Below are 23,432 nucleotides of genomic sequence, written 5' to 3'. Positions count from 1 at the left end.
TAAAGCAAGTCCTTAGACACCTGCAAAGAGACTTAGACTCCCCCACATTAATAATGGGAGACTTTAACACCCCACTGTCAACATCAGACAGATCAATGAGACAGAAAGTTAAAAAGGATATCCAGGAATTGAACTCATCTCTGCACCAAGCAGACCTAACAGACATCTACAGAACTCTCCACCCCAAATCAACACAATATACATTCTTCTCAGCACCACATCACACTTATTCCAAAATTGACCACATAGTTGGAAGTAAAGCACTCCTCAGCAAATGTAAGAGAACAGAAATTATAACAAACTGTCTCTCAGACCACAGTGCAATCAAACTAGAACTCAAGATTAAGAAACTCACTCAAAACTGCTCAACTACATGGAAACTGAACAACCTGATTCTGAATGACTACTGGGTACATAACAAAATGAAGGCAGAAATAAAGATATTCTTTGAAACCAATGAGAACAAAGATGCAACATACCAGAATCTCTGGGACGCATTTAAAGCAGTGTGTAGAGGGAAATTTATAGCACTAAATGCCCACAAGAGAAAGCAGGAAAGATCTAAAATCACCACCCTAACATCACAATGGAAAGAACTAGAGAAGCAAGAGCAAACACATTCAAAAGTTAGCAGAAGGCAAGAAATAACTAAGATCAGAGCAGAACTGAAGGAGATAGAGACACAAAAAACCCTTCAAAAAATCAATGAATCCAGGAGCTGGTTTTTTGAAAAGATCAACAAAATTGATAGACCGCTAGCAAGACTAATAAAGAAGAAAACAGAGAAGAATCAAATAGACGTAATAAAAAATGTTAAAGGGGATATCACTACCAATCCCACAGAAACTACCATTAGAGAATACTGTAAACACCTCTATGCAAATAAACTGGAAAATCTAGAAGAAATGGATAAATTCCTGGACACATACACCCTCCCAAGACTAAACCAGGAAGAAGTTGAATCTCTGAATACACCAATAACAGGTTCTGAAATTGTGGCAATAATTAATAGCCTACCAACCAAAAACAGTCCAGGACCAGACGATTCACAGCCGAATTCTACCAGAGGTACAAGGAGGAGCTGGTACCATTGCTTCTGAAACTATTCTTATCAATAGAAAAAGAGGGAATGCTCCCTAACTCATTTTATGAGGCCAGAATCATCCTGATACCAAAGCCTGGCAGAGACACAACAAAAAAAGAGAATTTTAGGCCAATATCCCTGATGAACATCAATGCAAAAATCCTCAATAAAATACTGGCAAACTGAATCCAGCAGCACATCAAAAAGCTTATCTACCGTGATCAAGTGGGCTTCATCCCTGGGATGCAAGGCTGGTTCAACATATGCAAATCAATAAACGTAATCCAGCATATAAACAGAACCAAAGACAAAAACCACATGATTTTCTCAATAGATGCAGAAAAGGCCTTTGACAAAATTCAACAGTCCTTCATGCTAAATACTCTCAATAAATTAGGTATTGATGGGATGTAACTCAAAATAGTAAGAGCTATTTATGACAAACCCACAGCCAATATCATACTGAATGGGCAAGAACTGGAAGCATTCCCTTTGAAAACTGGCACAAGACAGGGATGCCCTCTCTCACCACTCCTATTCAACATAATGTTGGAAGTTCTAGCCAGGGCAATCAGGCAGGAGAAAGAAATAAAGGGTATTCAATTAGGAAAAGAGGAAGTCAAATTGTCCCTGTTTGCAGATGACATGATTGCATATTTAGAAAACCCCATCGCCTCAGCCCAAAATCTCCTTAAGCTGATAAGCAACTTCAGCAAAGTCTCATGATAGAAAATCAATGTGCAAAAATCACAAGCCTTCTTATACACCAATAACAGACAAACAGAGAGCCAAATCATGAGTGAACTCCCATTCACAAAGAGAATGCTTCAAAGAGAATAAAATATTTAGGAATCCAACTTACAAGGGATGTGAAGGACCTCTTCAAGAAGAGCTACAAACCACTGCTCAACGAAATAAGAGAGGACACAAATGGAAGAACATTCCATACTCATGGATAGGAAGAATCAATATCGTGAAAATGGCCATACTTCCCAAGGTAATTTATAGATTTAATGCCATCCCCATCAAGCTACCAATGACTTTCTTCACAGAATTGGAAAAAACTAGTTTAAAGTTCATATGGAATCTCCTTTTTAAATACAGGTGTTTACATCCATAAATTTTCCTCTAAGAGCTGCTTTAGCTACATCCTCTAAGTTTTGGTGTATTGTATTTTCATTTACACTTATCTCAAAATACCTTCTCATCTCTCTTGTGATTCCTTATTTGACCTACTTGTTATGTAGGAGTATGTTAATAAATTTTCACATATTAGTGAATCTCCCAAATTTTCTTTTTATTGGTTTCTAATTTATGCTGTTGTAGTAAAAACATACTTTAATAATTTCAATTCTTTTAAGTTTATTGAGACTTATTTTATGGCCTGACATGAGGTCTAGAAACTGACTAAAGAATGTTCCAGGTTGGTTGCAGTAGCTCATGCCTATAATTCCATATCTGGGAAGCCAGGTTGGGAGGACTGCTTGAGGCCAAGAGTTCAAGACCAGTCTGGGCAACATAGTGAGACCCTTTCTGTACAAAAACAAAAAAGTTAGCCAAGCATGGTGGTGCACACCTATAGTCCCAGATATTTGGGAGGCTGGAGCAGGAAGATTACTTGAGCCCAGGACTTTGAAGCTGTAGTGAGCTGTGATCATGCCACTACACTCCAACCTAGACCACAGAACAATATCCTGTCTAAAAAAAAAGGGAGGGGGGAGAAAAGAATTTTAAATGTGTATTTGAGAAGAATGTGCATTACACTGTTGGGTACAGTGTTTTATAGATGTCTATTAGCCTAGTTGGTTTATAGTGCTGTTGAAGTCTTCTAGTTCCCCAGTGATCATCTACCTACATGTTGTATCCATTTTTCAAAGTGGGGTATTGACATCTCCAACTATTACTGTTGAATTGTCTGTTTCCCTTTGATTTTGCTGGGTTTTGCCTCATTTATTTTGAGGCTCTGCTCTTAGGTGCATATGTTCATAATTGTTATGTCTTTTCAATGGACTGATCCTTTTAATATACAATGTTCTTCTCAGTCTCTAGTAACAATTTTTGTCTCAAAGTCTATTTTGTCTAAGACTAGCAGAGCCTCTCCAGTTCTTTTTTGGAGAACTGTTGTATTCTCTATCTTCTTCCACCTTTTCACTTTCAACCTATTTGTTTGTCTGAATATGTATTTGTCTCATAGATAGCATATAGTTGGATTATGGTATTTTATTCATTCTGTTAATCTATGTCTTTTGACTGTAGTGCCCATTTCATTTCTTGGAATTACTGATGATATTTACATTTGCCATTTTGCTGTTTTCTGCACATGCCTTTATGTTCCTCTATCCCTTTATTACTGCCTTCTTTTGTGTTAGTTTTCTAGTATACCATTTTAATCCACTTGTTAGTTATTTTACCACAATTTTTTAGTTCTTTTATTAGTATTTGCTCTGGGGACTGCAATTAACATCTTAACTTAAAGCAATCTAGCTCAGGGTAATATTGACTTAATTTCAATAATATATAAAAACCCTGTTCCAGCACAGCTCCATTCCTTCTCCTCTCCTTTTATTATTATTGGCATTAAAAGTATATCCTTATACATTATAAAACATATAATTACAATTATTGCTTCATGTAGTTGTCTTTTGAATGAGATAGAAGAAAAAGGTTACAAAAAAATAACATTTATACTGACTTACATTTACCTGTAGAGTTATCTGTACCAGTACTCTTTATTTCTCTGTGTGGATTCAAGTTACTATTTAGTGTCCTGTCATATCAACCTAAAGAACTCCCTTTCATATTTCTTATAGGGTATGCCTGCTAGTGAAGAATTCTTTGTTTTTGTTTTCATGGGAATGTTTTATATTCACCTTAATTTTTGAAGACTAGGTTTGCTGAATATACAACTCATAGTTGACAATCCTTTGCTTTCAGCACTTTGAATACATCATCCCTCTGCTTTCTGTGGTATCCACAGTTTCTAATGAAAATAAAGCTGTTAATTTTCTTGAACATGCCTTGCTGCCTTCTCTTTCTATTTTCAATATTCTCTCCCTCTCTCTCTCTGTCTCTGAGAAAAGGTCTGGTTCTATTGCCCAGTCTGAAGTGCAGTGGCACAATCTTGCTCACCACAACCTCTATTTCCTCTGCTCAAGCCATCCTCCCATCTCAGCCTCCTGAGTAGCTGGAACTAGAGGCATGCACCACCACGCCTGGCTAATTTTCATATCTTTTGTAGAGACAGGGTTTCTCCATGTTGCCCAGGCTGCTCTCAAACTTGTGAGTTCAAGTAATCTGCCTACCTCAACCTCCCAAAGTGCTGGTATGACAGGCATGAGCCACTGTGCCTGGCCAAGATTCTCTCTTGATCTCTGGCTTTCAACAGTTTGACTATGATGTGTCTCTTTAGGCTTATCCTACTTTGAGTTCATTAGTTTCTTAGTGTGCAGATTAGTGTTTTTCATCAAATTTGTAGTTTCTTGTCACCATATCTTCAAATATTCTTTCTGCCCTTTTCTTTTTCTTCTCTTCTTTTGGGATTCTCCTCATGCATGTATTGATATACTTGATGGGTTCTCACAAATCTCTATGGCTCTGTTCATTTTTCTGCATTCTTTTTTCTTTCTGTTCCTCAGACTGGATGATCTTAAGTTCACTGATTCTTTATTTTGCAAGTTCAAAAAGGATGAAGAGTCCCTTTAGTGAATTTTACATTTCAGTTATTGTATTTGTCAACCAGAATATCCATCTGGTTTGTAAAATAATTTATATCTTTTAATTGATATTCTCTATTTAGTAAGACATCATTCTCAAACTTTAATTCTTTAGACATAGTTGTCTTTAGTTCTTTGAAAATATTTATAACAGTTGGCTTAATGTCTTTACTTAGTAAGTTCGGTATCTAGGTATCTAGTCTGATTTTTTCTTGCATGCCCTTGTCCCCTCTATAGTCTACTCTTTGCAAAATAATCTTCTATGATCTCACTTATAGTAAAACCTCAAAGTCCTTCCCCTGACTTTCAAGGTTCTGCATGCTCTGACATCTGGCTGCTTCATCTACTAAAGCTCCTTAACCTTGTTCATTCACTCCAGCCACAGTAGCCTGACCTTTACTTTTCCTCAAAAACACCAACTACTCTCCATTCCCAGATTGTTGTAATTGTTATTCTCTCCATTCCCAGATTGTTGTAATTGTTATTCCCTTTGTGTGAAATATTATTTTCTTTTACTGTATACAGGATTCTACTCAAATGACTCTACTAAGAGTTTCCTGGTCTCTCTATTTAAGATAGTAGATTCTATCAATCTCTACGCTGTTAGGCTACTTTATTTTTCTTCATAGAAGAAGCTAATCCAGATAATTGTACTTCCTGTCTTTTGTAAAAATCAAAGTAAAATCCTGTTAAGTTTTTAATGGTAACAAGAGAAGAGTATATATTCCAGAGTAATTTCTGAAAACAAAAGAAAAGATCAGAAGAGGGAGAAAAAAAGAAAAAGAAAAAGCATAATAAAGAGAACTGACTACCACACCCGCAGGTTCTATGGTACACCAAAAAGAGTACCAGGACTTGTCATCTCCACAGTTTCATGAACCCCAAAGTGGCATAGAGGCAGAAAACTACCATCCTTTAAGGAAACTCTGTGGATATGAACAAACATCCACATACTATCCCAATGACCATGACAAACTCAAAGTTAGAAGTTTTCCTTCTATTTTCTAGCAACCTTGTTAGCTTGTTTGGTGGGAACTTCTGAGGTGACAGAGCCCTGATAGTGACTGACAATACATTTCTCACCAGCTCAGCAGGGAAGAGTCTCTAAGTTAAATTTAATTTGAATTAGAAAAAAATTTACAATATGCTATTTCTTTTTTGTTTGTTCATTTGTTTTGAGATGGAGTCTCGCTCTGTTGCCCAGGCTGGAGTGCAGTGGCATAATCTCAGCTCACTGCAGCCTCCACCTCCCGGATTCAAGTGATTCTCCTGCTTCAGCTTCCGGAGTAGCTGGGATTACAGGCACCCGCCACCATGCCCAGATAATTTTTGTATTTTTAGTAGAGACAGGGTTTCACTATGCTGGCCAGGCTGGTCTCGAAATCCAGACCTTAGGCGATCCAGCCGCCTCAGCCTCCCAAAGTGCTGGGATTACAGGCGTGAGCCACTGTGCCCAGCCTACAATATGCTATTTCTTGTTTACCAAGGTTTAGATTCAGATTTAGTGCACATAAATTGGATCAAGTTTCTTCTACTCTTCAAAAATTTCAATGATTTCACACTACTTTTTTGAATAAAATACAAACTCTTCACCATAGACTTCAAGATTCTGCAGTGTCACCCTTGTTTAGCATCTTATCCTTCATCTGCCACCACATTCCCTTTGCTCACTATGAACCAGCTTTCTCTTTCAGTTCTTCAAAAATGTCAAGCTCTCTTATCACTCAGGGTCTGTTCTCTTGACTTATAATGCTCTTTCCTTTCCCTTCCCTTCTTCACATTTTGATTCCTTCTAATCTTTAGTATCAGTTTTATGTCACCTCTACAAAGAGGTCATCCCTGAACATTCTATCTGAAACCCTTCTTCTCTGAGATTCTCTATCACTAAATCACCTTGATTTTTCTTAGCAAACTCAGAGCTTTTCGGATTGAATAAATAAAACAAGATCCAAATACATGCTACATACAAAGACACACTTTAGATTCAAATAATCTAAAAAGGTTTTTAAGGTTAAAAAAAAAAAAAGGTAAGCCAAGGTGCAGTGGTTCACACCTGTAATCCCAGCACTTCGGGAGGCTAAGGTGGGCAGATCACTTGAGGCCAGGAGTTTGAGACCAGCCCGGCCAACATGGTGAGACCCCATATCTACTAAAAATACAAAAATTATCTGGGCGTGGTGGTGCGTGCCCGTAATCCCAGCTACTCAGGAGGCTGAGGCAGGAGAACTGCTTGAACCCAGGAGGCGGAGGTTGCAGTGAGCTGAGATCAAGCCACTGCACTCCAGCCTGGCAACAGAGCGAGACCCTGTCTAAAAAAACAAACAAAAAAAAGAGGTAAAAGATGTACCATGCAAGCAACAACTACAAGAGAGATGGGGTGGCTATACTAATATCTGACAAAATATACTTGAAGATAAAAAATACTCCTAGAGACAAAAGGAGGCATTTTATAATGTAACAAGAGTCAATATATCAAAACGATGTAATAATTATAGATGTATATTCACTTAATGAAAGCCCTCAAAGACAGAAAACAACAATTGACAGTGCTAAAAGAAGAAATAGATAATTCAATAATAGCTAGATACTTGAATACATCACTCTTATTAATTGGTAAAACAACCACACAGAAAATCAGGAAGGATATAGAAAATCTGAACAATGCTATCAACCAATTTCACTGACACCTATAGAATTCTCCACCAAAAAACAGCAGAATACACATTCCTTTCAAGTTCACACAGAACATTCTCCAGGAAAGACCATATGCTAGGTCACACACCAAGTCTTGATAAATTTTAAAAGGTTTAATTCATACAAAATATGCTATCCAACCACATGGAATTAAATGAAACATCAAAAATAGCAAGAACTCTTGAATATCTTCAAGTATTTGGAAATTGAACAACATTTTTCTAAATAACTCATAGGTCAAAGAAGAATTCACAATGAAAACTAAAATATATTTTGAGCTAAATAAAACAAAACTATAATATATTAAAATGTATGGGATGCAGTTTAAAGTGGTACTTAGAAGGAAATGTATAGCTTTAAATGCCTATATTTTTAAAATTCTCCAATCTATAACCCAGGCTTTCACCTCAAGAAACTGAAAAAGGAGGGGCAAGTTAAAATGATCAAAGCGATCAAAATAAATGAAATAATAAGGATAAGAGCAGAAATCAACAAAATAGACAATGGAAAAACAATAGAGAAAACCGAAGAAACCTAAAGGCTGATTATTTGAAAAGATCAACAAAATTGACAAACCTTTAGATTGACCAAGAAAAAAATAGAGAAGATAAAAATTACCTAATAAAGGGATGAAAGAGAGAACAGATTACTGATCCTATAGAAATCATAAGGAAATGCTGTAAACATCTTTATGCCAACAAAGTAGGCAACTAATATGAAGTGGAAAGTTCCTAGAAAGGTACAAATTACCAAAATGAACTAAAAAACACATAGAACAATCTAAGTAGACCTATTAAAAAGTAAAGAAATTGAAGTAGAAATGTAAAATCTTCCCATAAAGAGAATTCTAGGCCCAGATAACTTCACTGGTGAATTTTATCAAATATTTAACCAAAAAATAACGCTAATCCTTCACAAAGTCTTCAGAAAATAGAGGAGGAGAGAATAGATCCCAACTAAATCTGTAAGATGCTTATTACCCTAATCCCAAAGCTAAAGACATCATACAAAAAGAAAACAACAAAACCCTCATGAACATAATCATAAGAATCCTTAATTATTAGCAAACTAAATCAAGGAATATGTAAAAAGAATGTGTATACCATGACCAAGTGGGATTTCTGCAAGAATACGAGGTTGGTTTAACATTCATTTAATATGAGACTATATAGAATAAAGGATACATGATTATTTCCACAGATGCAGGAAAGGCATTTGACAAAATTCAACACCTATTTATGATTTTTTTTTTTAAATCTAGGCTGGGCATGATGGTTCAGACCTGTAATCTCAGCACTTTGGGAGGCCAAGGCGGGTGGATCACCTGAGTTCAGGAATTTGAGACCAGCCTGGCCAACATAGTAAAACCCCACCTCTACTAAAAATACAAAAATTAGCTGGGTGTGGTGGCACACACCTGTAATCCCAGCTACTCAGGAGACTGAGGCAGGAGAATCACTTGAGCCTGGGAGGAGGAGGTTGCAGAGAGCAGAGATTGTGCCACTGCACTCCAGCCTGGGTGACAGTGCGACTCTGTCTCCAAAAACAAACAAACAAAAAACAAAACAAAACAAAACAAAAAACCCTCTCAACAGACTAGGAATAGAAGAGAACATCCTTAATGTGATAAAGACAGATATGAAAATCTCACAGCCTACATCATACTTAATGGTGAAAGATGGGTTGCTTTGCTCCTAATCCTAAGAGCAAGAACAAGGTAAATCCTATCAAAATTTTAGCTGGGCTTGTTGCAGAAATTGACAAGCTGATCTTAAATTCACATGGAAATAAAAGGGACCCAGAATAGTCAGAACAATTTTGAAAAAGAATGAAGTTGAAGGACTTACATTACCTAAAGGACCAAGGAAGTCTTCTCTCAAGGACATCTATGCTTAGCCCACGGAAATAAATAGACAGGCTCTTGACCACTCTGCTCACCCTCTCCCAAGAAACACTTCAGGAAGAAAGCCTGACCAGAGGTAAGTTGCTCTCTCTTTGAGGTGATGTTATAATTTCATCCAGAACTCTATAGCCCTTATAACTCTCTCCCTTGAGCTGGTCAATTAGGAAAACTAAATCATCTGCTTAGTCCTTTTGTTTACAAATTCTCTCAATTGTTCTATCTGAACAATAGCTGTAACAATAACATGGAATTGATATATTATCCCATTGTTATAGCAAAGTAAATTAATGCACAGTGTCATTAAGTTAACTTGCTCTAGGTCATCCAGTATGTGGTGGATTCAGTATCTAATTGTGGAACCAGGATAGGAAGAGTTTTTTTTAAATGTATAATCATCTTCTAAGTTAGTATCAGCTAGCATTGATATAGCATTATACAAAGTCTATAAGGTAGACATGGCAAGAATTTTCCCACTGTTTGAAGAAACCAATGTTCTAAATATTTAAGTGATGTGTCCAAATTTAGACATTTGTTATCTCACTGGTGGCAACATCCAAAATTGGAATACAATGTGAGAGAACAGAGAAGGTTTAATTCATTTTTTCACAAAGACCATGATTTAGAGAAATACTTTTGGGTTTTTTTTCCAGATTATATTTAAGTGATTATATACCTTGGAACTGAGGAGCTACATCCATTAAACTGACAGTAGTTTCTCACTGTTACTTTGCTGTTACTGAAAAATCTTAGGAAGAAAGGTTGATATTTCTCAAAACAAATCAAAAATCACCATTAAGAGAGAGAGAAAAGGCAAGCAACCACTAAAGTTGGAGAATATCTTTGCAACATATACAACCAATAAAAGGCTCATATCCAGAATATATAAAGTCTTTCTACAAATTAATAAAACAACTCAATAGAAAAATGGTCTAGAGACTCAAAAAGAACTCACAAAATATTCAAAAGGTTGATAAATATATGACAGTGTTCTATATCATTCATAATCAAAGAAGTGTGAAATAAAACTATGGGATACAACCACATGCCACCAGGAAGTTTGAACTTTAAAAGTCTGACAAATACAAAGATATTGCTTAGGATGCAGTTTAGAGGGGAACTCTCACACATTGTTATTAAGAAAAAAATGTGGCCAGGCAACATGGCTCACATCTGTAATCTCAACACTTTGGGAGGCCGAGGCGGGCAGATCACTTGAGGTCAGGAGTTCAAGGCCAGCCTGGAACATAGTGAAACCCCATCTCTACCAAAGGTACAAAAGTTAGCTGGGCATGATAGCACATGCCTGTAATCCCATGTACTCAGGAGGCTGAGGCAGGAGAATCGCTTGAACCCAGGAGGTGAAAGTTGCAGTGAGCTGAGATCACACCATTGCTCTCTGGCCTAGGTGACAGAGCAAGGCTTCATCTCAAAAATAATAATAAGAAGAAGAATGCAACTATTTTGAGAAAGTGGCATAATCTAGTAAATTCCAGTGGACCAATAATTCCATTCCCATGTACAACCTGCATAAAAATATATATTCAGGAAATAAGTACAGAATATTTATTACAGAATTATTCATTATATCTCCAAACTGGAAGAAACTAAAATGCCCACAAAAGTCAAATGGATAAACAACTTATGGTATGGTCATCCAATGGAATACCATAAAGCACTTAAAAGGAATAACTATAGATATACAGAAATAATATGGATATATCTTAAAAACATAGCATTGAGTAAAATGAACTAGATAAAAAAAATATGTGTTATATGAGTCCGTGCACATACACTTCAAAAAAAGGCAAAATTAAACTACACTGCTGTTATAAGTTAAATTTATGAATTTAATAAAATTGAACAGTATCACAACTTAAATATTTAGTTATAGGTACTTAGTACATATTTTAGTTATATATAGTTAGATGGAAAAATCTTCAAGACATATTTACAGAACTATAGAACAGTATGTATGATTCTATTTATGGAGAAGAGAACATCTACTTGCGTGATACATACCTAAAGCACTGTCCAACAAATCTTACTGAGATAATTGAAATGTTTTATAATCTATGCTGTTTAACTCTGTAGCCATGTGTGGCTATTGAACACTTAAAAATGTAGTTAATAGCACTGAGAAACTGAAGTTTTTATTTCATTTTAATTAATTTCAATGTAAATAGCCTCATGTGGCTAGTGGTTACAGCATTGGACAGTGTAGTTATGGAAAAAGATGTATAACAGATTACCTCCAGAGCAGTTTTTCAACCTGATCACTACTGACATTTGGGACAGGAGAATTATTATTATTATTATTATTTTCCTTTGGATTACCAGTGCAAAACACAAAATGTAGGCATATTTATGTGGCTAGCTTTATGTATTTATTTTTAATCTATGTATTAATTTTTTAAAAACAGCCATAATAAACAGTTGGATTCCAAATACATTTTTTTGTTGAATACTGCTCCAAATATATACCATACAAAGTAAAAATTTGAAAATATCTCTGAACCATAACAATAAACATAATAAGGTAATGATATAACATCTTAGAAGGTATTAAGAACAAAGGAAGGAAACAAGACTATGTAAAGGTAATGGGAACCATGGGTGATGGTGTTGTTAATATATATATATATTATATATATGTGCCACGTTGGTGTGCTGCACCCGTTAACTTGTCATTTACATTAGGTATATCTAGGGATAGGAGAATTCTTTGTTGTGCTGGAGCTATCTTGTGTGCACTGCAGATGTCTAGCAGCATCTCTGGTTTCTACTCTCTAGATTCCAGTAGTATCCCCTAAGTCAAGGCAATCAAAATTGGCTCCAGACCTTGTCAAATATCTCCTAGGGCAGAGGTCCCCAACGCCTGGGCCACAAATCAGTACTGGTGAGTGGCCTGTTAGCAATCAGGCTGCACGGCAGGAGGTGAGCAACAGGCGAGTAAGCAATACTGCCTGAGCTCTGCCTCCTGTCAGATCAGCAGCGACATTAACTTCTCATAGCAGAGCGAACTCCATTGTGAACTATGCGTGCACATGCAAGGGATGTAGGTTGCATGCTCCTTATGAGAATGTAATGCCTATGATCTAAGGTGGAACAGTTTCATTCTGAAACCATCTTCCACCACCCCCTGTCTGTGGAAAAACTGTCTTCCATGAAACTGGTCTCTGGTGCCAAAAAGTTTGGGGACCACTGCCCTAGGGCACAAAATCACTCCAGCTGAGAACCACTGCTAAAGAGATAGGAGAGTGATGAGAGGGAGGGGGCACTGTAACATTTTATTCTATTTCTGTTTTGCCTAAATTTGCTTAGAGGTAACATGCACATACATTTTCTTTGTGTAATTAATAATTTTAAAAGTAAGCCTGTTTTCTCATGAGTAAAATGGGAACTATATACCTAAACTCTAAGGGTGCTCTAAATCTAAAGATTAAGAGCAAAATAGAAACAAGTTACCAACTTCCTGGAACAGTGGGGGAAAAATACCAACTAAAGCGAAAAAGAAAGTTCACATGAATAGTTATCAAGAACAGTGAAGAAAGAAGAGAGTGAAGAAAGCTGAGACTAGGAGAATGATCAGTCATTTTTGCCATTCGCAAAGATAAGTAAAACAGAAATAGGAACCATTTAAAGGAAGTATAATGAACTTAGTTCGGGATACATTAAAATGGAAGAACTTGTGGGCCATCTAAGTACAGCTGGAGCTGGAAGTTGGAAAGTGATAAAAGCTAGAATTGAAGACTCAAGAGTTAACAATATCAATATATTCATATCAAATATTTGGAATATCAAGTATTTGGAAGTCATGAGCCTTCAGAGAAAAAAAAATGGCTATAAAGAAACTCTGAGCCATAACTGAGGAATGGGAAAGGAGGGTCACGGGAGACTACGCTATTGAGAAGTTGTAGGCAGAGATAGAAGAAAAACCAGAATACAGTTGGATCATGGCAGCCAAGAGAAGGGTTTAACAAAAGTGGATAATGTCTCCTTAGATCTCACCTTTATTAAAACATAAATATTAACATATCAATACAAGAAGAAAAGAGATGAAATAGATTTCATTCGAGAGAGTGGGGGTCAATCTCAAAACAGCACCCATGGACGATCAAGGCAATAACTCTGGAACTGAGAAGTCACTGGCCCAACAAATAAACAAAGAAGGAAAGTTCTGCTGGAAAGGAACTCCTGGCACTTCATGCACTTCTACGACCACCTGATCACTCAGGGCTCCTACGAAGGCACCCGGCCTCAGAACCTTATCTGTATTCCCGTCCAGCTGGAGGGGAGCAGATTACATTCTTTTTTTTTTTTTTCCAAAAGAGTCTCACTCTGTTGCCCAGGCTGGAGTGCAGTAGTGCAATCTTGGCTCACTGCAACCTCCAACTCCTAGGTTCAAGCGACTGTCCTGCCTTAGCCTCCCAAGTCACTGGGATCAAGAAGTGTGCCACCACGCCCGACTAATTTTTTTGTATTTTTAGTAGAGACAGGATTTCACCATGTTGGTCAGGTTGGTCTCAAACTCCTGGCCTCAAGTGATCCACCCACCTCAGCCTCCCAAAGTACTAGGATTACAGGTGTGAGCTACCGCGCCCAGCCAGGTTACACTCTGAATAGCAAGAACTTCCTAAATGGTCTGAAGCAGGCCCTGGTCTCTGACCAGGCTATAAGGCTAATTGGACTGTGAAACATGCAATCCACAGTTAATCAGAAACTCTCTTTGAAACGTTAACAAAAGACCATGAGATGCACAGAGGAAGAAAAGGAAAAAAAAAAAAAAAAAACCTGTATTTTCAGAGGAAGAAACAATCTGCAAACTGGGAAATGCAACCTCCCAAGAAAAGCAAGAGGACATACTCCAAAAGGGAATAGGAAGCTGGTATTTATGCTTTACAGGGATAGCCTTACATAGTATATTTAGCACGTTGAAGGAATCTGTCAACGTGAGGGAAGTCAAGCATGTTGCAGTGGGTAAACATATACGTAACATACATTCCATGTTCACTTTGGGGTGGGGTTTTAGCATTAAAGTAAGGTGAATTTGGCTCTTTGCATCAAAAAGGTGAACTACCGGGCACACAGACAGTTTTGTGCAGTCTCTATAAGCTGGCCAAAACTGGCTGGCTTGAGGTCTATAGCTATTTATCAGGAAAGAATGTAAGGCCAATCCTCTGTCCCATCAGAATTGTGGCAGGACCATGGTGGGCAGCCAGTGGGGTCGGTCAGCTGGTGTCAGGTAGTAGCCTATCAGGGTCAACGGGAAATTTCCAGCTGTAGTTGTTTCTGTGATGTTTTTCAGGACCTGGTTTCTGCTTAATTACAGGAAAGAAAACCTTATGGCAGGTAGTAACGCAGGGATACAGGACAAAGCCCTCACCTTGCTGTGGCCGTTAGATTCTGGTTTTGGTATGTCTCATTTTAGCCACAGGGAGTCTGCTGGGTATATTTTAATTCTAGGGCTCCAGATTTTTCATTCTATGTTGTTACTTCTAAAGACAATGTTTCCATAAATCACCCTGATGTGATTAATTAGGGTTAATGTTTGATGAAGGCTGCAATACAATGCATTCCCACTGTAAGTTTCTAAATCTGATGTTTATATATGAAAACATACTTTTTCATTTTATCATTATCATTTCAGGAAGCTCTAACCAAAGACTCAAAATTCTTGAACTACAGAAGGTCTAGGGAGCTTTGAAACAGGCTAAAATTTGTGTGTACTTTTTAAAGGGAGAAAGACCCTGAAATTTCGTATGTGTCTCAAGAGGGTCTGTCACCCCAAAAGGTTAACAGTCATTGTAATTGTATTTTTCCTACATCAGGGCCTATTTGTGATCATTTGTTGAATAATTTGTGACACCTATTCTAGATGTTGGTCCAGGTGGGTATGTCCACTAGAAAGCTGGATATACGGGTCTAAAATAGAACTCAAGAGAAAGATTTGAGTGCAAAAAGACAATTCAATAAATCATAAACATATACATGTTAAAGTAGTGGAAGTAAAGATCCTTCCTCCTATAGTGTACAGTACTACTGTGAAAAGGAAACAGAAACTAGGCTAGGGAACATATATATGAGAAGCGTAGGCTGATGAAAAGGAGCCAGGGAGGCCGGAGATAAAGGAGAATTCGAATCACGAAGTGCTTCGCTGGAGGGGAAAAAAAAAAAAAAAGTCCGCAGCGTCTACTGGGTTTGGCCACTAGGAGGACCCAGAACACTTTACCAGACAATTCCAGGGAAATAGTTGGGGTAGACTCACTGCGTCAAAAAATTAAGAATGTAAGGTGAGGACAGTAAATCTAGCATAAGCAGCTTGCCTTAAGCTTCTTGAAATCAAAGAAGCAGGCAAGATGACAGCTGTGAGCCCACTGAGTACAAAAGCAGTTTGGGTCATTACTTTGGTGGCTGCAAATTTCAAGACAAAGAGACGGACTTTTCAGAGGAGAGTAAGAGCAGGGAGGATCAAGCTGGGGTGTGGGGAGGGGGCTGATCCCCCCTGTTATAAATGCACTTTCAGAAAGACACTGAAAAGTGCCTTAAAAACAAAAAACTTTGAGCCTGCCAAATACCCACAGCCTTTCCTACCACTTACCTTCTCACAATCCCCAAATACTTCACACAAAAAAAAAAGTTTCCCCCGAGTTTAGAATAAAGAAACTTCACAAAAGTCAAACCTCTTCAAAGTAGCGTCAGCCTTAGATATTATGTCCAAGACATCATTTCACGCACCCAGACTCCTCCCTCAGGGCACATCCTTGACTCACCAGCCTCTGTCTGCTCCGTCCTTGGGGAGAGACCGCCTCACAGGACAGAGCCCCACTGGCCCCAGGAGCCTTGCAAGCTGGTCTTGCGGGGCTGATCTGCCAGGCCAGGTCCGAAAGGAGGGGCCAGCCACAGCCCTAAGCCAGTGCAGCCACAGACACTCACACCCTGTGGCCCCACTGCTGTCCTCTCTCCCTGCCATTCTCACCACCTAGCCTCTAGGCACACGCCCACAGGTCAAAGGCCTTTCCAGAAAACCAGACCCTGCCCCAGGTCCTCAGAGGTCCCGCCCCTTCCCGTGGCCTCGCACGGCCTCGCCCCTTCCCCGGGCCTGCGCGGGGGAAGAGTTGGTGTCCTTTATCTGGGGGGTGTCCTTTTTCTGGGTACTGAGCTCCGAGTGCCATTTCAGTGCCCACTGAGCAAGAGAGGCTGCTTGGTGCTTTCCAAATGCCCATTCTGGGCACTGGGGATAGAGAAGTGGAAAAACAAAGTTCCTTCCTTCAAGGAGCTTCTATACCATGGGGGAGACAGACCACGAACTAATACACACCTTAAATCACTTAACGGGTGCCAGTGATGTGGGGCAGGTGAGCCCCAAAGTGGAGCTTAGCCCACGAGAGTTCTTGGCTTTGCCCCGGAAAGAATTCAAGGGCAAACCAGAGGTAGACGAAAACAACTTTCTTAAAGAGGCAGAACATGGCTACCCCACAGACAATGGGTAGCAGCTCAGGGCAGTTTTGCAGTCATGTTTATAACTACTTTTAATTACATGTAGATTAAGGGGAGGTTTATGCAGACATTTCTAGAGAAGGAGTAGTAACTTTGGGGTCATTGGGTCATTACCGTGGAAAGGGGCCCTAACGCCAGGGTGTTGTCATAGCAACTGCAAATTGATGTGGCACCCCAGTGGGCTGTCTGATTGAAAGCTACTTTGGCCCTGGCCCTGTTTTAGCCAGTCCTTAATCTGGTCCGGTGTCCGACGCCTGCCTCTAGAGTCAAGTCCCGCCTTTTACCTCAGTGATAAGTGCTCTAAAGAAAAACTAAAACAGGGCTGGGCATGGTGGTTCACGCCTGTAATCCCAGCACTTTGGGAGGCAGAGGCAGGCAGATAACTTGAGGTCAAGGGTTGGAAACCAGCCTGGCCAACATGGTGGAACCCTGTCTCTACTGAAAATACAAAAAGTAGCTGGGTGTGGTGGTGCACACCTGTAATCCAAGCTACTCGGGAGGCTAAGGCAAGAGAATCACCTGAACCCAAGGGATGGAGGTTGCAGTGAGCAGAGATTGCACCACTGCACTCTAGCCTGGGCTACAGAGCAAGACTCTGTTGAAAGAAAGGGAAGGAAGGAAGTAAGGAAGGGAGGGAGGGAGGGAGGGAAGGAAGGGAGGGAACCAAAGAAGGTAGGAAGGGAGGAACCTCTTGGGAAGATCACTTGAGGCCAGGAATTCCAGACCAGCCTGAGCAGCACAGCAGTGAAACAAGAAGAACCCTTTTGGATAAGGTAATCTTTGATCAGTCTGGAAAGGAATGAGGGTAGAAACTACTTGGGATAGGTACCTTTCAGGCAGAGGGACCAACAAGCACAAATGTACTGGGGCGGTGTGACTGAAGCAGAGGGAGCTGGGGAGAAGGTCATGGCAGTGGGGAATATGCTTGCTCCTCTGCCCTCAGATGGAATGAGGCTGCTGTGTTCTCCTAGACCTGGTAAGGACTGGACACACCTACAGGCTGGACAGTGTGACACAGAAGCCATGTGACTTCCCGTGTGTGCACTTCAGTCATCCGCATAACCAGCAATCAAAGGGGCAAGACGGTGTTGCTACAACAGTTACATTGTACCAAGAAGCAGGGAGCTTTTTCAACCATGTAAGATAATTATTTTTAGAATTACCAGATATTATACAAAATGCCCAGTTAAATTTCAGATAAGCAACAAACTTTTTAGTATGCATATATTCTATGCAAAAAATATTTGTTATTCATCTAAAGTTAAACTGGGTGTTACTTGTATTTTCATTTGCTGAATCTGGCAAATCTAATATTGGAGTCAAAATGCCAAGTTTGGAAACTTAAGAGCAGTGCTGTGCCAAACCATATTGAAACCTGAGGCAAAATGAAAAATGTATGCTCCTTATGTACGTTTTCGTGTTTTTGTTAATTTTTACACATTAAATTCGTTGATAATATTGAAAGGTGGTATCTTAAAACTCACATTAAATTTAAATATTTTATACCAATGACTTTAATGGAAGCAAACTGATCAATAAAATTGTCAAAATCTACTCCTCTTGACTAAGTGATGATCTTAAATAATTTTTAATTAACTTCAGGATTTTGCAGGATACCATGGTGCATTGGTCTGTTCTTGCATTGCCATAAATACCTGCAAATGGGTAATTTATAAAGAAAAAAGGCTTATTGGCTCGTGGTTCTGCAGGCTATACAGGAAGTGTAGCAGCTTCCACTTCTGGAGAGGCCTCAGGAAACTATGAATCATGGCTGAAGGCAAAGGGGAAGCAAACACATCTTACATGGCTGGAGAAGGAGCAAGAGCAAGAGAACAAGACAGCGAGAGAGAGAGAGAGGAGGTGCTACATTTTCTTTTTGAGACAGGTCTCTGTCACGCAGGCTGGTGTGCAGTGGCACAGTCTCGGCTTACTGCAGCCTCCACTTCCTGGGCTCAGGCAATTCTCCAAACTCAGCCTCCTGAGTAGCTGGGACTACAGGAGTGAGCCACTATGCCCAGTTAATTTTTGTAGTTTTTGTAGAGATGAGGTTTCACCATATTGCCTAGGCTGGTCTTGAACTCCTGAGCTCAAAGCGATCTGTCCGCCTCAGTCTCCCAAAGTGTATACACACTTTCAAATAACCGGATCTCATGATAACTATCAAGAGAACAGCACCAAGGGGATGGTGCTAAACCATTCATGAAGGACCACCTCCATGATATGATCTAATCACCGACTACCAGGCCCCATGGCCAACATTGAAGATTACAATTTGACATGAGATTTGGTGGGGCCACAGATCCAAACTATATCACACTGTGACTGGTATTGTTTAAAAATTCTCAGGACCATTTTGAAATTTGGGTAAGACTGCACGAAGAAAAATTTGCAAATCAGTTTTAGAGGATACAAACATCATGATTTTATATTACAAATGTGAACAAAAGTTATCTGGAAGAAAGGGACTTTATTCCAGTAAATAGTTTGCAAACTAGGGAGTCCAACACATCATTCAGTGTAAAAGAAAGGTGTGGTCCAAAGAAGAAAGGAAGGGTTCTAGCTTTATAGCAAAAGTTCCTGCCCTGGTTCCCAATCAGGGTCATTGATACAAATGAGATGGAAACACAGTTCTGATTGGTTGATACAGCTGAGCAGCAAGGGAGGTGGGCTGTGATTGGTTGGTTCAGGTGAGCTCTGAAAGTTCCAAAGTTAGAGGTATGGGTTTTCAGGGAACTCAGAATAGGTGTGTTGCCTCTAGTCACCAAATGGCTTCTTGGCTCTGCTTTATATTTAGGCCCAGTCAGCCACTTGAGATCCATCTTGAAGGACTTGCTCTTTCAGGGTCACATTTGTTTATGCAAACTATTGATGTTGCATGCTATTTACCCCTATTTCAGATGAAATTGCCACAGGATTTAAATCATTGGACTATTTAAGAGGTAAGTCAAGCCAATGGCTGCTTTTTGTTAATCAGATGTATTCGTAGAAAATTTCTCCAAGTAAAAATACAAAAATACTTCATTTGATTTTTCATATCTCCATCTCTAGGACATCTGTAATCTCTTTAATTTCTATTCAACAAACACTTTTCCCACAATAATTGATATGCTCATTCAGTAATTTGTACATTTCTGATTTTTCTTTAAGTATATTCATATCTGTTTTAAAGTTTTACTTTAACCAAACATAATTTTAAGTTACTTTCTCTCATTTGTTATAAGCAAAGGAATAGGCCTTTTATTAAGCATGCAGCTTTGTATATAGTCTTTTTTTTCATAAACCTTTTTCTACTAAGTTTAAAATATCATCCCACATAGACAAGTTACATGAAAAATTGTAATCTGTTCACACCAAGATGGTTCCTATTTTAGGATATTGTGTCATTTTATGTTCTTTTAATATTTGACAAACATATTTGTGTGAAGTACCTTGATCATATTTGACTTTCATGCCTCTCAGGATTTGTTTTTAATGTAGTTTTTAGAACAAGCATAACATTCCACTGCTCAATGAATTCATAAAAGATTATGTATCATTTGTACATACTAAAAAGATTGTATTTGAATTCACAGAAGCAGCATTTTTGCACAGATTATGAACTTATTTGGCATAACCATTTTAGGGGAAAATAATTTTAGGAAACAAATATATACCTGCTGTATTTGTCCAATTATATCCATGGCCTCAAAGATATTTTATGTCAATATCTTTTTTCAATTTATTAATAATTTCATAAAAGAGCCTATATCCCTGTTTCTCAAAATAAAAACTTCTAGTGTTATGGCATTATTCTTAGACAAACATACTTAATAATCAGATACATTTGTTCAAGATGGGCTATATCTGATGTACAAAGAGTAAGGAAAAGTATTTTGCTTTAGTCTCAATAGTGTATCAGATCTAACATGATTTCCTAGTAGTTTTATGTGTTCTCCCAAAATGCATATGTTAAAGTCCTAACCCAATATGTGACTGTATTTGGAGACAAGGCATTAAAGACATAATTAAAGTAAAATGAGTTAATATGTTCAGACTTTAATCCGATATGACATAGTCAACACACAGACCAAGGGGTGACCATCTGCAAGCCAGGTAGGGAGGCCTCAGAAGAAACACAACCTGTTGACACCTTGATTCTAGACATCTAGCCTTTAAAACTGTAATAAAACAAATTTCTTTTGTTTGATCCACCCATTCTGTGGTAGTTTGTTATGGTAGCCCTAGCAAATTATATACATTACAAATTCATTTTGAATTCTATTAGACAAATAAGACACAAATTCCTTTTAATGATTAGCTACATCAACATTATAGTGACTAATTCAACTAAATTAAGTAACATAACATTTGTGTTTTTAACTTTTAGAAGCAACTTACCATGGCTACCAAAATAATGTCCAAAGTATAACTGATCAGTAGTTGGGAGACGAAAGGGTGTACGATACTTAATTCTATGTGTCAACTTGGCTAGACAATAGTGATCATTTGTTTGGCAAAATTCTAGTTTAGATCTTCATCTCACCATCTTAGTTTATTTTATTTTATTTTTTATTTTTTATTTTTTTAAAAAGTGTTAGAATTAATGTTTTATTGTCACGCAGATGGCAACTGGGTTTATGTCTTCATATTTTATATTTTTGTAAATTAAAAAAATTACAAGTTTTAAATAGCCAATGGCTGGTTGTTTTCAGAAAACATGATTAGACTAATTCATTAATGGTGGCTTCAAGCTTTTCCTTATTGGCTCCAGAAAATTCACCCACCTTTTGTCCCTTCTTAAAAAACTGGCATGTTGGCATGCATTTGACTTCACACTCTGAAGCAACATCCTGACAGTCATCCACATCTACTTCAAGGAATACCACGTTGGAATACTTTTCAGAGAGGGAATGAAAGAAAGGCTTGATCATTTTGCAAGGCCCACACCACGTGGCTGAGAAGTCAACTACTACAAGTTTATCACCTGCGGTGTTCAAGGCTTCCTGAAAAGCAGCCTTGCTCTCGATCTGCTTCACCATCTTTGCTGCTGGGGTCTGAGGAGCGGCTGTAAGGACCGATGGAAACGGATCCAAAGCACCAGACCACCATCTTAGTTTTAACCAAACAAAAAAATTATGTTGCCAGGCAAAGAGAGGACTATACAAAATATAACTATCAAAAAATGGCAAAAGCAGGGGGAGGTACCATGAGAGATAGTGAATATAAACTAAATGATCATCTCTCAAATTTCTGAAGTGGAAAAATCAAGGAACAGCATTTTATAAGCATTTTATAGCCAGAAAAAATTAAAATAAAGATAATTTGAAAAGGTTCCTCTAGGAAGGGGGACTAGGAGTGGGCAGTAATAGGGTAATTTCCTTTGTCCCTTATTTTTAAGCCATGTGCATGTATTTTAAATTAGGATAGCACAGTAAACAAATTCCTGCTCATACTTCAAGACCCAGCTCTAACGGTGCCTACTGTAGTGCCAACTTCTTGTTAAAGTAGAACTTCACTCTACTGTGCTCCTCAAGCACATTCTCTGTTATCAGACTTCTCACATTTCACACATCTATTTATGAGTCCCTTCCATTGCTCAGAATTCTTTAAAGGTAAAGACAGTCCTTATGTTTCCCCATCAAATCTTTAATAACTGTTAAATGCATAAAAATACAAATTTTGTTTTAGAGCAAAGGCTTTTGGAAGCTGCCAGTTTCATTGCCAGGTCCTCCACTTACCAGCAATGAGACTTCATGTGACTTCAGGTATATTACCTAACCTTTCTGACATTCTGCTTATTTATTCATTCTGAAAAGTTGCTGAATGCAATAACAGACTGTATCATCCCTAGCACAGTACCAAATGCATAATGAAAAGCTCAATAACTCTTTGCTGCCCTAGTGAACATATTAATGCCAAGCTAAATTAATAAGGATTGCTAAAAGCAATGCCCTGTCTCTAAGGTAGAAGTTACCCCGTTTGTTCCCAGGACCATGCTGGGATTGACAGGCAGACATCAACATATAATAAGATTCTTTAATGGCTGATTCCATGCTTAATGTGAGAAATGCTCAAGATGAGTGTGGAGCATCTTATTATACTAGATAACAAAGGAAGATAACAAAGATAAGGTTTTCTGTATCAGTATTTTATAATAAAAATAATTTTTTTTTTTTTTTTTTGAGACGGAGTCTCGCTCTGTCGCCCAGGCTGGAGTGCAGTGGCACAATCTCGGCTCACTGCAAGCTCCGCCTCCCGGGTTCACGCCATTCTCCTGCCTCAGCCTCCCGAGTAGCTGCGACTACAGGCGCCCGTTACCACGCCTGGCTAGTTTTTTGTAGTTTTTAGTAGAGACGGGGTTTCACCGTGTTAGCCAGGATGGTCTCGATCTCCTGACCTCGTGATCCGCCCGTCTCGGCCTCCCAAAGTGCTGGGATTACAGGCTTGAGCCACCGTGCCCGGCCAATAAAAATAATTTTTAAAAAGATGAATAGGCGACTTCTACTTCCAAGATAGAATAGCTTATGGTATACCAATTTTCATTCCTAAATGAATAAAGCTG

General features: G+C 38.5%; 1 protein-coding gene and 1 long non-coding RNA gene across 2 annotated transcripts in view; both read right to left on the bottom strand.

Annotated features, from left to right (window-relative positions):
* LOC105467186 (uncharacterized) overlaps positions 1–16,799 on the bottom strand; it is an 85,495-nt gene extending 68,696 nt beyond the window's left edge. The window contains exon 1 of the long non-coding RNA XR_978667.3: positions 16,713–16,799. This is a non-coding gene — a long non-coding RNA (uncharacterized lncRNA). The remainder of the gene's footprint in view (positions 1–16,712) is intronic.
* A 4,652-nt stretch (positions 16,800–21,451) lies between these two features.
* LOC105467185 (thioredoxin) lies at positions 21,452–21,994 on the bottom strand. The gene has a single exon (XM_011716662.3). It carries the CDS (start codon positions 21,907–21,909, stop codon positions 21,592–21,594), a length of 318 nt encoding a protein of 105 aa, XP_011714964.2. The 5' UTR covers positions 21,910–21,994; the 3' UTR covers positions 21,452–21,591.
* Between the last annotated feature and the right edge of the window lie 1,438 nt (positions 21,995–23,432).

The sequence above is a fragment of the Macaca nemestrina genome, chromosome 6 (genome assembly GCF_043159975.1).
Source record: "Macaca nemestrina isolate mMacNem1 chromosome 6, mMacNem.hap1, whole genome shotgun sequence".
NCBI classification, from domain to species: Eukaryota; Metazoa; Chordata; class Mammalia; order Primates; family Cercopithecidae; genus Macaca; species Macaca nemestrina.
The sequence above is the reverse complement of the archived record's forward strand: the minus strand, read 5'-3'. Positions and strand labels throughout refer to the sequence as shown.

Bases quoted from the DNA above. Each gene is read 5' to 3' on its own strand.
- LOC105467185 (XM_011716662.3), bottom strand. From the start codon at position 21,909: ATGGTGAAGCAGATCGAGAGCAAGGCTGCTTTTCAGGAAGCCTTGAAC.